Here is an 18,018-nt window from a genome sequence, read left to right as displayed (position 1 = left end):
TTCTTCCAGCAAATGGATGAATAATCTACCTAGCCTAATGTACCCAGCCCTGTGAATATTTATGTCCATTTACTAGAGGGTGGGAAAGGTATTACAACTTTTTCAGAAGATAGCAGTCACTTGCATGATGCACAGCACGGTCATTTTAGACATATGACATAATTAAATGCTTTTGAATTTTATTTTTCAAATATGAAAAAAATAAAAACAAGATTAGGCTAAAGTTAAGAAAATATGTAGGCTATGTTGGTAGTTTTGTGTTTTGATCAGGAAATCCTGTTCTGTTTTCTACAAGATGTGTAAACCATTGTTGAAAGCAGCTACAGTGTGTGGGTGCCTCTGGTTTGAGGTGCATCCTTAAGAAAAGGAGCCTGTTTGTTGGAACACAGCTGCTTGCAGGGAAGCAGTCTTGATCTCAGCCTGGTCAAATGAAGTCCTTCACCTCACTGACCTGCACAGTAACCACATGCTGCTCACCATGGGCACCTCTCTGCTCAGATGTCTGAAGGGAATCTGGTGCCACAGGTAGGGTTTGACTCCTTTTCTCACGCTGGTCAGAAGTTCTGGGGCTGACTCATACCAGGCTACTACAAGGTGTGTCTGGCAGCAGCTCTATGAGCCATCACCCCTGCACCAGCATTTCTCATGATTACCAAGAACTTGGGACATAGATCAAGTACCAGTGGAGATTGCTTTAATTTCTGCTTTGCACTCACAAATATTTTAGCCATCAATATCCTATGTTAATTTGATTTCAGAGGGAATACATCCTTTGCTTTTCCTGAAACCTTGGCTCATTTTCTGCATTTTCTCCTCCTTTTCTATATGTATTTACTTCCTATATCTTAGCTACTTTTTGCTCTTTTCACTTTACATTTTCTTTCTTTCAGTCAGTAGGGTGTCCCCCACTACAGGATCATGGAACTGCTTAAGGCTTTTGGAATGCATGAATAAGGAGTAAACAAAAAGAGACTCCAGTAAGCAAGTAGCAAAACTAACAATCAAACTGTATGGATGATCTAAAACCTTATGAGCAATAAAATATTCTCTAAAGAGAATTCTTGAAGTAGTATTCCTGTAAAAGATATAACTGGAATCAGTGCATAGATATGGGAATAATACTGAAAAGACTATCAGTAGGGAGTTCTACAGACTTCTAGCTGTGGAAGGAATTTGAAGTAATTACACAAATTGGTTTGTTCTCAGAAAATGTAGTTAATATGTACCAGAAATAGAATCTCAGGCTCCATTAGTTTGCAAAACCATGTCTTTTCAACCAGGAGGAACATTTTTTTCATACTAAGAATCCAGTCTGTGGCTCAAAAGTGTGTTTTGATCTTCTGAATAGGAATCAAATAAAATGTCCCATGACAATACCTCCAAATTAATTTATTCTGTAATAAATCTATGGGGAAAAAAATAGGCATAGTGATCTAGAAAAGAAAAATGTAATAAAAACAGGTCTAAATTCAGAAAATACAGTTGAGGAACATAAATTCTATTCTATTTAGTCATATCAATTCAAGTCAATGATCTACTAGAGCTCATGGCACTTCTGCTGGAGATAGAAACAGACTCTGAGCTCAGTCTCAGGGACCAGTTCTCACCACAAAATATTCCTTTCTATATGTTAACATCTGGGAGATACTTTTTATGCATGTGCTTATGTTCCTGTCATTATAACATAAGTCATGTCAAACCAGTTAATAAAATTAACTTAGACTAATAAATTTATTTTTACTCCTTTAAATGAAGATAGTGTTTTTCCAAGTAATTGATGCATTAGATTATCTGAGGTTGTTAGAGCATGTTGCTAATAACATCAAGATTCTGGTTTTGATCCCTATATGGGCACTTAAAGCTACAAATTCTGAGAATAGAAGTGTTCAGGAAACCCCTGGGTGTGGCACTCAGGGCCATGGTTTAGTTGGCATGGTGGTGTTAGGTCAAAGTTTGGACTTAATGAACTTGGAAGTAATTTCCAATCTCAATGAATCTCTGATTCTGTGGTTCTGTACTTAGAGTAAGGACACATCAAGGGACTCTACAGGGCATGTTTTTTCAAGCACCTGCAGTTTTGGGCAAGAAGTTTACTGTTGTTGCTTCACTATATTGCTGAGGTTGAAATTGTGCTAAAGCTGCTTTATAGCAGGTACTGCCATAAAATACACTGTATTAGAGGAGAAATCACAGTATGTGAGAGACCTAAGACCACCAAACACTAAATATAATTATCATATCTATCTTCTTTTACTCTGGTCTTGGAAACAGTCCCTGAAGGACTGGAGTTGTCTCTCTTATCCACTGGTATATTTAGGAGTGAGACAAAAGCTGAAAAAAGAAATCTTCATTTTTTTCCTAAAAGTATTCTGGTCCTATACGATAATTACAACTTCCCTTAAGAGCTGAATTTAGCACCAACTACAGTTCAGTCCAGAACACCAAGGGTCTTTTGTGAAGAGCTGTTGGCTTCCTGTAGCTAATAGAGCCTCTCTGTTCTCTCACAAGCAATGATTGCCCATCTCAGCAAATCAAACCTCCACACTGGCCTTTGCCAGCTCCTGGAGAATGGTTCAGTGTAAGATGAGAGGAAAGCAGACTGCTCTTCGACCATATGCCAGCCATAAGTCTGAGCAGCACATTTACCTACCTCTCCTCTAAAACTGAACCTGCTCACTCTGGAGCCTGGGAGAAAATTAGGCTAAATGTCATCTCTTATGAGACAAGGTCAGCCTGGTGACATTGGCTGTGACACAAATCTGCAAACACAGGCAGACCTTATGCCATATCCAAATCAGGCTAATGCTATAGCAGAGAGAAGTTCAACATTTTTGCCTCCAGGAGGCACAGAGCCACTGTTCATGCTGTAGTTTCCACCACACAAGGCAAATTTTCTTCCAATGTCCATAGCACTCTGTTGTCCATGTCCTTGGATCAGTAAGTTATCCTTCCTGCACAAACCTTCTCAACATGAGGGACAGCCTACTAGTGATGTCAGGGGGCAGTACAGAAAATACAGATTTTTAGCAAGAAGTTTATTGATTTGAATAGATAAAAATGTAGTAACATCGTACAAAAAAATTAAAAATATAAATCAGAATGACCCCAGGACCAATTAAAACAAGTTAATCATTATGAAAGTTGTAAGTTCATAAGATATCCTTCATCTTGATGCTTAAGTTGGATAATTATAGCAAAATCCTGAATTAGGGCTATTTACCCTGTGAACTGCTACAGTTCATGTCTAAGCAGATGCAACCCTTTTGCTCATGTCAGTAGGAGTCTTCTAGCAACCTGTTGGGTATGTAGTGTGGCAAAGATACTAAAAGATGGCAAGACACAGATGTCAGCAATGCAAATAAAATCTGTACATTTTTTTATCCTTTAAGATAGTTTGTCCCTGCTTTGAGAGGCCTCAGCTGCTGAGCAGACACAAAAGAGTTGAAAAACACATTAACCAATACTAATAATAAAGAGTGAAATACATAAAGCAAAAGAACAGCCCTGACAGTTGTTAATGGCAGCAGTTCACTCTTGTCTGCAGTCACAGTGCAGAAAGCATCTGCTGACCATACTGTGGCAGGTTTGTTATCCACCCAGAGACACTCTGACCTTCCCAGGGGAGAAAAGAAAGGATGCACATTCATCTGCTTTCTACACCGGATATCCATGTAAGCCATTTTCTGCAATTAAGAGAAGTGCTGGTCATTTAAACTCATGCACTGACCTTAAAATTAATACCTTCCTTTGCCTACATATTCCCATTTTAATCCAAGGGAAAGGGGATTTCTGGTTTAATTCAAATACTACTAACATATCTCCTTTTTTCCTTGCAGCAGAAAGCTCCCAAAAGGTCAGCTAAGGTTCAAGCCACCGTTCTGCGAATGCTAGATAATGATTAGCTGTCAGATTAGCTGTTTAAAGAGCTACCCACTGTGGGGCCACTAGTTACAAAAAGTCGTAACTAAGGCTGCATGTTCAACAGAAAAAGGGAATGAAAATGCTCTCTCGTTCCTGACTTCTATGACAGAAAACAACTTGTTATGTTTCTGTTATTAAATAGAAGAGTCAGAATGGCACTTTGACCTGAGTAACTGCAAGGAGAGAAAACACCTTTTGATTGACACGTACTTCAGCAATTGGCAGGGTCCCTGCTGCAGGGCTGTGCTGAGCTCTGAGTTTAGCTCTTACTCAGCTCAGTAACAACACCAGGGACCTGGCAGCACCTCTCTGCAGAGTAGTTTCTGGACTGCAGAAACTGACAGCCAAATGTTCCAAAATTGTGAAGGGTGCCCTCCTTTGCTCCTTTGGAGCATGGCTATCACATGTGCTCATACAGCTCAGAGCCAACATGCTGTAGTGACATTAGATTACAGCACTCTTTGAGATTCTGAAATCAGAGATATGGATTCCAAAATTAGGATAAGGCACAGCCACTGCTAAGCCTTCTCCACAAAATGCCCATGTTTAAAGACTGCTGGCAGCACTCTTAACAGAGAGAGACACACGTGTATGTGACAGGATCCTGCACGCAGGCGACTCGCTCCAACTGCCATCAGTGACTCACAGCAGGAGCCTTCAGCAGATGGCACAAGATATCAGCCCAGCTTCTCAGTTCAGAGGCCAAATGAGGGTTGTGTTTACTGCCCAGCAGCTATGAGAGAAGATGCTCCACAAAACACTGCAGGGTGTGGACAGAGAGCTCATGCCAACGCAACACCATCTGCTCTGGAAGCTGCCTTGGCATCTGCTTGAGAAACAGACTCTTGACTTGCCTTGATTTACCTTGGTGTTAGGGAAAATTATTTTTTATTATCAGCTGCCAGGCAAAGATGAGGCAGAGCAGAAAAGGTTACCTTTTCCTGCCTACTCTGTTTCTGTCTTTAAGACAGCTCTTGTAGCAGTGGCTGGTGTCTCTTAGTCATGCCATACAAGTCATTTAAATGACAGTCATTTTGCCCCACTCCTGCAAGCCTGTTCCAGGGAAATGGAAGCAAAAATTTTAAGGGATAGTATGAGAATTCCTTATAATCTACACATTCTAGTCTGCCACATCAGCTCACCAGCCTACCTCAAGTCTGAAGCCAAGGTGTAAGAATGTGATTGACAAGATTACTATAAGCATAACACCTACATGGATACTAATCAGTCAGCAGGAAGCAGGACATAAAGTTCTGGGGAAAATAGAAAATACAACACTCATATCCTATTGGCTCATCATTTCTGAATGACAGAATTTTCTCTTTAAATGAAAGTTCATAGAGCTTGAGGCTGTGTCTAGAAACATTAACCTATTGTTTAAAGTACAGTGCCAGTTTGGCATCCATAGGGAACCACAGACATGTCTAGGCAAAGCTACTTACAGAAGTCAAGATGAAGAAAGTAAAGATGTCAAGCTAAAGCACACTGAAGCCTTGCACAGCCTTCGGAAGTACAACAGCTTCTGTTTGCTTAGCTTAATTCTCCCTCAAAGGGATTAAGTTAAATCCAAAAAGATACTTTTATTTTTTAATAAGGGCATCTACAAAGTGCCTTTATGTTCTTTAATGTTATAGCAGTAATTAATTTCTCTTAGCCATACTCAGTTCTCGTGTGGTCTGAGATCACAGAACACTTGGTTGCTACCACTCTTTGGCTATGGATGCCCTGTGTTGTTGCAGCTCGTGGAAAATAACATGAGGTGCACAAAGCCAGGCAAGATTTTTCTGCAAGTTCAAGCTGTCCTCCTTCTGGAACAAGAGAAAACTGCAGTAGAGTACTCAAGAGGTGACTCCTCATGGTCACACAGTCGCCTGACTTGTCACTTGAGCAGAACCACCCACCACCAGCACTGGGGTCCACATCCACAGTGAAATGCACTTTCTAAGCTCTGGGAGACTTTCACTTTCTGACATTTTTCCCCTGCAGGACTAGTTAAACCCATAGGATTATTTTTTTCATGTTACAAAGAAAAGGGAGTCAAGATAATTAAACCTGCAAAATCCTACATGAATCATGATCTGGGATTCATTCTAGTGTACTATATTCAAAACCATGACCTGGGAATGACTTCTAATATGGAAAGCTGTTACTTTCAATTTTCTCCTCCTCAGCAGTAGGATATGTGTAAAAAGGAAGCTAATAATAACAGGGAAATAATCAGATAAAAAAAAATCTACTGCAAATGTACATTAAAAGTGCCAGCCTGCAGGATCATTAGGTCAGGCAAATGCACTATATATGAGGGTTGCTTACCTTGCCTGGTATCCCACAGAGGATACTACATTTTCTAAATCCCAAAAGGCTTGCTTCCAGAATTCAAACAAAACTACAACAGGAAAATGAAATATTTCTCAATGCCTATTGACTTAATGTGACAGCATGACACTAGCAAAAAAAAAAGAAAAATATGCCCAGAGTAACTGAAAACACACTGAAATTTTTAAAAAAATTGTCAACTCTTCATCAAGACACATACAGTAACATCAATTCCAGTCAAAACCTAGAGGAAGTAATTTGACCAGTATATTCTGGGACCACAGTCTGCTTCCATCCTGCCATTCCTGTTCCATTGCTATACTCTAATCTTCTCCTTCTTGTGGAACTTTCAATTTAGGAACTTTCATTGCACTGTACAAACACCTATAATTAGTCCCTAAGTGTAAGAAGTTGCCATTTGTTCTGTTTGGCTTTTATTTATTCCATTGGCCAAAAGAAGTCAGTTCTCCAGCTGATCCTTCTGTACACTGCAATGATTCTCAGTTTTGCACTGTTGGCAAATATCATTAATACTCACATACTTTTTTTAATGTAAGTCATTAATGAAAACATTTGATGAGAGCACTGTGAAGATCCACCTTGCAGGAACCTCCTGCTAAACTCTGTCAGACTCACAGACTCCCCATCAGCTCTTCTTCAGTTAGTTTACTGCTATTACTAAAAAGTAGATTATGGCCTGGATTTGTTAGTAATTTGCCATGAGGGCAACAGAGCCCAGTTGAGGGCATAAGAGAGAGGAGATCTGACAACATTACAGGAATCCTTATTGAAAGTCTTCTCTCAAATAAGATACAGAATGATTTTTTTGATAATAACAGCTTCTCTAATCTCTGGATGCAGCCAAAAAGCTCTGCCAGAAACAGGCATATATAGTTCCTGCATTATTTATGATTTGTTTCTTTTCAGTTTTCATCAGCAGGTTGTGCAAGTTTCAGGTACATGCACACAGAGCTCCCCACCAGCCCCAGGCTCCAGCCTCCCAGGGCTGAGTCTTCCTGCACTCCCATCCCATCCTCTGCCAGCCCAACTGGCACTCTGCTTTCAGGAGAAAATGTATTCCCTTTCAGAAAAGCCTGTTTAGCATACAGGCTTCCCTGGCAACTGAAACACCTTCCTCTTTGGCTACAAAATGGTGAGTTACCAAAATCTGAAGAATAAGAAGAGATTTTTCTTAGAGAGGGAGTGCCCTAACTGAGAGATGATGGTTAGAAGCACATTGCTGTAAGACAAGAAATATAACAGTCAATTATTAAAATGACCTGCTCACTGGTTACGTGTTTAATCTGGCTGCACCACAAATCATTGTAGATTTATGATCAGTTTGTACCTGTGGATAACAATGAGATGTTGAAATGCTACTTGGGATAAGATCTCATCAAACAGAGGCACAGGTGTGTACAGACATACACTGCACTCGCCCAAGGGACTGTAACTTAATAACTGCTCCAGCAGACCAGATTTTAAGGAAAAAGCTTAACAGAAAAAGCAATAGCTACCATATCAAAGGTATCCAGACTCCTCTGGTCTTTCAATATTTTAATATTTTTCTCCCTTATATATAATTTTTCCTTAAAACAGTAATTTAAAGAGCCCTTCAACTACACATCATGGCACACAATAGCCAAAGATTTAGCACAGCAAGAACAGCAATTTCCCCCTCTTTTAATGCAGAAGCATTAAAATAGCTGTGAGCTATGATAAGTCATCTTGCACACACTACTAGTCAAACAATGCACACAACATAATGACTATTTTTTTACATGCTAACAGCTCTGCTTTGCTGTGCAGCATTAAAATGCATTTGCCCCAGATGCCCCATACCCCCCATTGGCCAAAGTACAATGATGGTCCCTCTGCTGGGGCCCCCCCAGAGCAGGAGGCTGTGCTGGGGCACCCCAGCTGGACAGGATGGCTGGGGGTGCTTGGAGGAAAGCAAGCAGGCAGGGGCTGAGCACTGCAGGGCTCAGCCCAGCTTGGGACACTGCCACTCTGCAGTCCTCACCCACAGGACAAACCTGGCCAAAGCTCCTCTCTTAATGCTACAGCAGAGAAAAACAGTACCCAGCATTTGATATGTCTCCATTCATGTTGTTTGATGCTATCATATGAACGTGCTGTGAGGCTGAAGCAAAAAGCAGTGGTTTATGCTGTAAGCACTCTCACTGTAATTTTGTGCCCATAATACACATGCTGTGTATACACCACCACAACAAAAAATTTCAGAATTTAAGGACTGTCTACAAAATATAGTTCCTTCTAGTCATATTTAAACATGCCATCAAAATTTTCTGGTATTTATCTACCACATCTCTACCTGTACAGTTTTCTGACTGAATTATTTTCAGGGCTCAATTTTTTTCAGAAAGCAATTTCCTAAGAACTCATAGATGTCTCCATTATTTTGGGGGAATACAAGCAGTAACATTTATTTCTACACACTCTGAAGAGGAAAACTGAAACATTTTATTGAGAAAATATCACTGAATAGATATCAGTTGCTCCTTTTGAGAGTGAAAATTCCAGCGATGTGAATTACTCAGCACTGTAGCTGTTTTTTGCCTTTCATCTTGCTTTCAGCATCAGTGACAGAATGACAACCAAAAAAAAAGGGGAGAAAGAGAGATAAAAGGACACAGAGATATATTGCAACAACATTAGGTATACACAGGTTGAGTACTGATGTGCTATGAGCATAGGATGGTCCAGAATGACACAATCAGGAAGAGGCAATGCCAAGAAGGGTTTTTCTCTTTCTTATTAATTGATTATTCTCTTTGCTACCAGAGGGAATTTAGGCCAACAGTGCTGCTTTCCCAGTAGAGACATGATGCACAGTAAAGGAGGGTGTGGGGGGAAACACTGAAATAATTCAAACATCTACCTCCTTTTTTTTTTTTCTTAGGCATTGCACACTGCTGCTCGTTTAATAAGAATGTCTTAGGTGCTGCCTAACTGTGCCAAATTAACAAGAAGCCTCTCCTCTGCAGCAGCTAAATGCTGGCACCCTGCAAAAACGTGCAATATGTTTCAGCTTCATAGTGGTCTAATGTATTAATTATTATGCAGAAATTAAATGCAATGTAACTTCCTATAAAAACGTATGTTAAACTGAGGAGTTTTCTCACAATAAAAATCCCTTAGCTACTAAAAAGTGATGGTTTTTTATGGTAAACATTTCTCCCTTCCCTTGCCTCCCTCTCCTCTTTGAAGCATCCTCAGTAATGGCAGGAGATCCATATGTATTTTATAGCACAGGAAGTTTTGCTCAGAGAGAAGGAGAGGGGGAGGAGTGGAAAAAGTAGTCATCAACTCCAAATTGCTTATGAGCCGAGGCAGGATCTGCTTTCCAGACACATTCCCAAACTGCTGCATGTAGGTACAGCTGCCTTCACACAGTGCTCAGAGCTCCTGCCTTCTCCCATATTGCACAGCAGCAGCACCCGTGATCTGTGTCTGTGCAGTCATCTTGCACAGGGAAATGCAAGGAGGAATCTGTAAGTGTTTTAAAATACACCTCTCCAGTAAGAAGGCCAAGAGCAGAGGAGGCCATTTCTCTGTATGAGAAGGCTTGCTCAAAGCTGGCAGTGCATAGCAGATGGACATTTTCTTTCTGTCACCATTTCTCCCACCAGAGCAGCACGAGAGATGTTGCCAGGCCGCCTCTGTCTCTGCCTACAGCCCAAGATAAATTGCACAGAGGTGGGTGAAGAGCAGCATGTTGAAGCAACTGATAGAAACCTGTCTCCCTTCTGAAATACCTCTTCAGCTTCTGCTTAGGAATATGCTGCACAGCAGAGTACATATATTGTGATTTATTCATAAGTTGCACCCTTTTACTAGCTATTTTTAAATAAGTATCTAAGCAATCTGCACAATCTCTAAAATCTAGTATATTAATTATGTTACCAGTTATGGTAAACAATTCCCACAGTAATTGAAGGCAATAAATCACCATCATGGAAATTTATTGTAGTTGCAATAAGATTTTGGAGACATTTGATGTAAAACTAAAGCCCAGTTTCTCAAATGCAAACAGATACTGCCAGTCTTTTCAGAAATTGTTCAACAGACAAACAAAGCTCTCAAATGAACTTACAGTTGCTCTGAAAAATACTGACTGGTCAGAGGAAACCAGATTTACTTTTAAACAGCTATTGAACACTGAAATCATCCTTAGTCAGTATCTTGTACTTTTAAGTGTACTCAGTAGCCTGAACTTTTCCAAAAATCTTTAGGTATCTGAACTTTTATTAAAATGTTCCCATGTCTGTGGCCACCAGGCTCTTCTGACATTTTGTCACAGCAGCTGCTTTCCTCCCTGCCAATCCTACTCAGATGCAACAAAACAAACAAAAACCTTACATCCCCTTTCCCAGCATGCTTCCCAACAACTACTGCCTGCAGAACTCCTGGAGCAGAGGACTGGCAGGGGCAGAGGAGCCACCCCTGCCCCCTGCCCATGGGTATGCAAGATGCAGGCAGCATGGGGAGGGAAACACCACTCCAGCAGCAAGCCCCCTCCTTTGCAGTACAGTCTGTGCAGCCCCTTTCACTGCCAATTCAGCTCACCTCAAGCATCAAGCTCAATGCAGCAATCTACTTAAAGCAGATTTGAGAGTACTGAGCCAGGCAGAGACAGCCATCCCTGAAGGTATACCCTGACCCTGGCTCCTGGTATACCCTAAATGAAGGGGAAATAATCTCTGTGACCCTTGAGGTTGGGAGCTGTTTTGCCCAGAACATTTTCTGACCCTTCCTCTAAAAAGCCTGATCCTCCTATCACTTTCCCATTCAATTAAACAGTACTTAGATATGAAAAGCTGCTGATTTCAAACATTTCCTTGCTTGATTAAGTCTTGCTCATCAGGAACAATTCAGTGACAGGGCTTGGATGGATTAACTTAGCTAACTTGCATATATATCTTAATGCAGACAAATGGGTTGTTTTGTTCTTATTAATATCAGCTATTATCTTTATTTCTGCTTTGACTCATATTCTGAACTTTAGTCAAGCAACACTTCTTGACTGCAGAGCAGAGCTGACTGAGAAATTAGTCTTTGCAATTTAATGGAACGCGTATGTGTTTGCCTCAGTCTGATAATGTATGCAGACTATTATCTTGATAATAGTGGAAGAGTAGACTTCCTATTTGCAAAAGACAGAAGGGAATAAACCAAAGGAAACTTGCATCTTCAGCTATCCAGTGGATAAAAGACTGCTTTTTGCATTTCCATTTCCACTTTCACACTGCAGAGATTTGTTTTGAAGCATTTAGATAGTCCCAGACTTAGTAAAACTATTTAGAAGATTTATTTTTTAAAAAGTGTAAACTTTGAACAAAATTTTACCTAGTATTTACTTGCTAGGCAAATTTCGAGTTTCTATTTTGTACCACATATAATACATTTTTGAACATTCTATGCAATCTACAGCAATTGATACAAAAATTATATCTGACATCTACAAAAAAAGTCCTAACAAATAGAGGGTCCTCAAGAAAACTCTCCAATGTTGAATGCAAACAAAACACTTCTGCAAAGGCTATGGGACATTTCACACAAGACAACAGCAGTATACAGCATCTTGCAGTCACCATGCCAACAAACACAGGGAAAGAAACACACAGCTGGTGATTAGGTATTTGGAAATGTTATACAACGAATATTGCTATTTGCAAATTTACAAAGAAGCTCATAACAAACAAAAAAATTTGAGGTTTAGTACAATGAGAAAATGCTATCTACTAAAACAAAAATATTTTCTTCAATAGGTATCAAAAGTAAAGTACACTTACTAGCAAAAAGAACTACTATGAATACATTTTGATAGAAACATTAATGCATTAAATTTGACAATGAAGTGTATTTTCCTTGTTTAAAACTGAAAGTCAGAAAACATGAAACATGCTTGCCTCAGAATGGTAAAACAAATCACTTGAAAAATCAGTTATCCCTCTTTTTACAAAAATATGTGTTTACATGAACATCATAAGCCAAACAAATTTAAAAAGAAAACCATAAAAAGGAAATTCTTACTTTAACTTCCACTGTCTTCCCACCTTGCTCGATATGCCTCTCAAGATATTCAGAAGACAGCAGGTCACTGTAAGAAGAAAAAAAGAACCATAAGCCTTGTGTGTGTGTTCTTGTATTCCCTCTCAGTAAGCACTGATTAAACAATTACATTTGAAAAGGGCAAAATCTGCAGGACACTTTTCCTAAAATGTTCATAAAAATCACTGAAACCACCATCTCCAATGGAGTTACACAGTGCATGGGACACACAGACTTTTAACAGCAGAAGGTGGGACAAGGAAGACTGGGGAGTTTCTCTGTGGAAGGTCCAAAATCAACCACTGACACTGATTGTAATTGAAGAGACTTTCCTATTTGCTGCTAAAAGTGGAATTGAGGTGAACTTCAAAAAAAGCAAAAAAGCAGAAGGATGGGAAACAAGTTGAAATGTGAGGGAAAACAGCAGCTGTGTTGGCAGGCTTCAAAGGACACAGAGGCACAACAATGGCATGACCTTGTCACACCAACATGGGCTCAGGTCCACACTGCCCAGGCAGGCACAGCCCTGGGCCCCAGGAGCTGCAGCCCAGGCAGGCTCACAGCACATTTATACACATCCCTGGGAGCCCTGCAGCTTCAGCAGTGCCAGAGGAAAAGGCTCTGGGCAATAGCAATCCCAGCCTCCAAGTACAAGGACTTGGAACAAACAACAAGGAGAAAAAACAATCAGACCTGAGGCAAACATATATAAATTAAATGCAGGCTGTATTTACTAATGCTAAACCAGTCAAATTATCTTCCTCATAGTTATTTTCTAGTAAGGCAAACCACAGAATCACAGAATTGGTAAGATTGGAAGAGACCACATTATCTACATCAATTTCACTAACCAAGTTCAAAGACTACAAAATTTTACTGATATTAAATCAGTATAAAATCTTGCTCTTGTTCCACCTTAGAGACAATTAAGCTGTCAAAGATGACAAATTGGTAAAGAAAACCTGACAAGAGGTAGGTTGGCCACCGGGGCAGGAGGAAGTGAGCACATACCTGCTCAGCAGAAGAGGCAAAAATTTAGAATTTCTCCTTCAAACAGCAAACACCTGAGCTTAGACATGAACTGACCTGGTGAGGGAGGGCAGGAACAGCAGAGCAGGATCCACAGCAGTGGCTGCTCAGCTTTTCAGAGCTTCACCCTGGCCAAACAGGGTGAAGGTGGCCGATGTCTTGCTCAGAGACATTGGTGACTGCCCTGAGTGAACTCCAAACAGTATGGAAGTTTGGGTCCTCCAATATCAACCCTAAAAACTGCCACCTTGGTACTTGCATTAATTGCCTAGGCGCAAAATCCAGGAGCATTCCAATGAGATATGCTGATAACACTAAATTGGCAAGCATGGAAAATAAAAAAGATTGAAAAAACTCCCACAGGAAAGACCTGGATGATCTTCAGGATTGGTTATTAGAAATAGGATCAAATTCAATTGTACAAACAGCAAATTTATGCACTTAAGGGCTGGAGGGAATTTCTATTACTTTTTTTTTGAGGGCCTGGTTTATAAGGAAGAGAGACATGACCACACCACTTTCTGGCAAAATGATTTGGCAGATCAATAGAACGTCTTCCTGGAAAACACAACTGTCATCCCAGAATACATCAAAGAAGATGTATTTCCAGTCAAACGGAGGTATGATTAATATCACTGCCCAAAAGAGACCTCTTTTCAAATACTGCAGACAGGTACTGGACAGCTTTGCTTACAAAGTTCCATTACCTGGGAACACAGAGAGGCTCCTGAAGTCTAGCAAAAATTGAGTTGTGTGGGAATGAGAATGCACCACAGTTTGTAGGTACAGAAGCAAGCAATCAGGTTATAGAAGATACTGGCAGAATCTCAAAGGTATAAGGACTGTCAATGAGTCAATGAAAATCAGATGTTAAAAAAAATCCTTTGTATCTAAGTGTAAGGGACAGAGGCAACAAAATGAGGGATGCTAAGACATTTCAAATGGGAGCATTGGTGGGACAATTGTCCATGGACATGGGGTTTCCTCTGGCTCAGTGAGCTCACAGCTGGTCACTGCTGAAAGCACAAGTCTCCATGCCCACCCAGGAGCAAGCACTGAACCTACCTTGTGTCAGCACAAACACTCATCAAAACATTCTTGGTGTCAGCACTGCCATTCCTCAAGGGACATTTGGGAGGGGTCAACAAAACCATAGTTTTGCTGCATTATGTAGCTGAAATCCCTTGACAAGAGGAGCAATCAGCTCCAGAGCTGATGAAAAGGAGAGAATGAGCAGCTCTCAATAAGGGTGAAAGAAAGAGTGAGTGACTCCCTTGGCCTCTGCAGAACCAGCAGGAACCCCTTTAATTCTGGTCAATATCTATATTGATGCTTGGCACAGCTGCCTGCAGATGACCCATTATTGAGGAGCAGCTAAAAGAGATGATGTTGAGTTACTGATTACAATACTCTGACTCTTCTTAGAAGTGAATATTAAATATTTAGGATACTCATGCCCTGAGGAAGGCTCAACGACTTCTATAAGTCTTGTATGCATTTTCCAGATTTAGTAATTTAGACAGATGCTCTTAAAATGTATTTAGTTTAGCTTGGTGAAGTCAGTTATATAGTTTCCCAGCATCCACTACCTTCTTTCAGCAAAAGGATATGCTTCCATAACTTTAATAAAGATTCCTTCATAGCTTAGGGCTCTACTACTTTTCATTATTTCAGAGGGTCTCAGTTAAACTCATGTCCTCCTCCTTATCAGATGGACACAAAGGTTTGTATGCCAAGAAAGATGCAAGAGATTGTAAAATGTAAGATAGCGAAGTAAGTATATAGTACAAAGCCTGAGATCAAACAGAATGGCTTAACTCAGGGAGACTTTGCAGTTGTATTTGGAGGGATGACAAAGAGAAACACAGGTTCTTCTCATGTGGGTCTAACAAAATTACTGCTTTTTAAAAGACACTGCTGTTAATGTTTTAATGTTCTGAAATATCATATGCTACATTCTCAAAAATCTGGAAATTATGTCTGACATGAGAAAAAGCCATTGATCATTCTCTGCCTTGTACAACACAAGAATAAGAAGATAACAAAAGAGGTCAGTAAGCTCAAAACTAATTAAAAACCTTTTCTGGCATAGCTGCTGATTACAATGCCCAACATACTGCAGGAAAGCAGGGAATACTAGAGGTTTGTGCTGGTCCAAGCTGGGAATGGACAAGTTCATGGGTGTAACTGGGAGCTGCCAAACACACAGACACTGTACCTGACTCAAAGTGTTGGAGTCTGGAAAAGGCTTGGGAGAAGCCTCACACATACTTGCTCAACTCTTCCACTTTTCCCTGACCATTGGCCCTGGGCTACTGGGACTGGGCTGTTGGCCAAGCATCCCTCTGACCTGGCCTGGGCTGCCCTGCCTGCACCTGGAAGGGTCCTGTTTCACTCAGGGTTACACAGTGTCCTGTGGCATCCAGCTCCAGAGCTGCTGATGGTCAGAGAGCTGCTCTTCTCCCACCCACCACCCCAGTGATGGACATTCCCAGGCTGTTCAAGTTGGATTTACTTTCAAACTAGGCCAAAACAACAGTTCTTAAGCAGGTCAACCATTTAGTCTTCCTGCTCAGTCCTACAAAAGGGCTGGAAAGAGCAGGAGCTGCTGGCATTCCCACCCCTCTCAAGGTCTGTCACAAAATGACCCCAAAATGAGCCTGTCTGGAAGGGAAACACCACAAGGTCACCTGCCTGCACAGCTCCTGGGTTCTGAGTCCACAACTTGCAAACAGACCACAGATCTGAAATGTAGAGACATTTTTAAAGCCTGCCCTAAGTAACATGGCAGGATATGTCTGAGAATACTTTATCAGCAGAAAAGCCCATAAATGAAGTCATGTTAGGCTTTATTATTATGATTCACAGCACTGAAAATATCATAAAACCCACAACACTCTTGCAAATCCAATAACACAACCAATGCTATTAAAAACTGAGCTACAAACTAACCATTATACACAATCTTAAAAACTCAGACCAAAAAGTATCACGTCCTAGGTAGAGTAATGCTTCATCTGCATTAAGAGTACAGGCACAGAACTGCATAATTTTAATAGAAGGTCTTCGTTTAAAACACACAAAAATCTAGATTAAAGTACTTGCAAAACGGGATTAAAATTATTTAAGCAAGACGATCAACATTAAAATAATATTAATTTCAACATAAAAAAATAAACATTTTCCTATGGTAGAAATTAAAAAGCAATAATTTAGTGTTCCTGCTGATCTATCCTAGAAATCATCTTTGTCAGCTTAAGTGGTAGTTTGAGTATTAATTATAAATAAAACTGGCATGCCAAAGAAGAAAAAAAGATTGTGAAAAAAAATCTTAGAAACAGAAGGGATGGAGAAAATCACACAGAAAAAACACCAACACAATAACTGACAATATTGCAGAATGAGATTTTCAAAAATATTTGCTGAGGCATTGGTACAAAATTTTTGAAAAGGCATAGCAAAAACCTGCATATGTTAAGACCTAAAAATAAATTATTTCACAAGGAAAAAAAGCACATGTGATCTGTTGCTTTAACAAGGAAATACACTGCTACACTAATAATGGCAATTCTGCTGTCAGGGGTCTGTTATTTCAGCGTACACAAACTAACTACTGTCATTTTGTTTACAGCAGCAGCATTTCTGTAGCATTATCTAAAGCCCATATGAGCCTATCCCATACAGACTCAATAGCATAAGGGCTAGAACAAAAAATATGAGCAAGCTTCACTTTGCTCTTCCAATCTTTCCAGGCACAACAGTACACAAGAGGCAGAAGCTGAGGGAATTTTATTACAGAATAGGCTCCCAACTAAAGAAATTACCCTTGTCCAAGATGATGCATATATATGCACTTCAATTCTACCTTGAATCAAAGGTTTACCAAAACAAAGCTGGGATTGGGAATCCAGGAAAACAGAGTAGCTTTGGATATAGATGGATTCCCCAGAAGAAAAAGGCTGCTCCAGGAAGAAAAAGAGGTTTAAAAATATGGTAGCAAGAGAAAAGAGGGCAGAATAGGTCAAGTGTTTAAATAAGCAGAAAGAAAAAACAAGAGATTACAAAGCACTTAAAGTCAGAAGAAGAAAAAGAAGAAGTAAAGATTTTTAAAAAGGAAGAGGTCTGCATTTGATTCTGAAATTGAGAAAACCCTGAGAATTATCCCTGTAAGTTTAATAGAAACTTTCACTTTCAAACAGAGAAGAAAAAATGCCTATTGCCAGCTTCTGAACAAAAATTAACTCTCCAGATTTAAGAGACTGAAACGCTTAACAGTCATGGAAAAAAAGAACAGAAATTATAGGGTTCCGTAGGAAGAATTACAACGTTAAGAAAGGTAGAAATAAAGGGAGTTCATAAACATAGTACTATAATGTATCATTGTCAGCATCAGTGTTATAAATACAATAAATTACCAGTTTCATGATAATTTGGTATCATTGCTGCATCTCCTTGAACACTGTAGAAATTCTTTATCATTTATTCACCCTCATTTATCTCCACAACTCTCCATTATGTACACCTGAAATTTCAGACTAAATATGGTGCCAGACAAGGACATCAAATGAGACATCTGAGTGAAGATGCATTATTGAAAAGGAAGACAAGATCTTAGTTGAAATCAGCAGAAAGGTCTGGGTGGGTCGAATGCCAGCAGGAAATTATCAACAGATATAT

General features: G+C 40.0%; 1 protein-coding gene across 6 annotated transcripts in view; it reads right to left on the bottom strand.

The window, feature by feature from the left end:
* The window catches only part of ADAM22 (ADAM metallopeptidase domain 22), a 123,705-nt gene that overhangs the window by 54,019 nt on the left and 51,668 nt on the right, over positions 1-18,018 (bottom strand). For all 6 annotated transcript variants that reach the window (XM_079302487.1, XM_079302489.1, XM_079302491.1 and 3 more), the window contains exon 4: positions 12,295-12,361. In XM_079302487.1, coding sequence (XP_079158613.1) covers positions 12,295-12,361 — 67 coding nt within the window. The remainder of the gene's footprint in view (positions 1-12,294; positions 12,362-18,018) is intronic.

This window comes from Erithacus rubecula (genome assembly GCF_903797595.1).
Source record: "Erithacus rubecula genome assembly, chromosome: 3".
Lineage (NCBI taxonomy): Eukaryota > Metazoa > Chordata > Aves > Passeriformes > Muscicapidae > Erithacus > Erithacus rubecula.
Note: the sequence above shows the minus strand (reverse complement) of the source record. Positions and strands in the feature narration are given on the sequence as shown.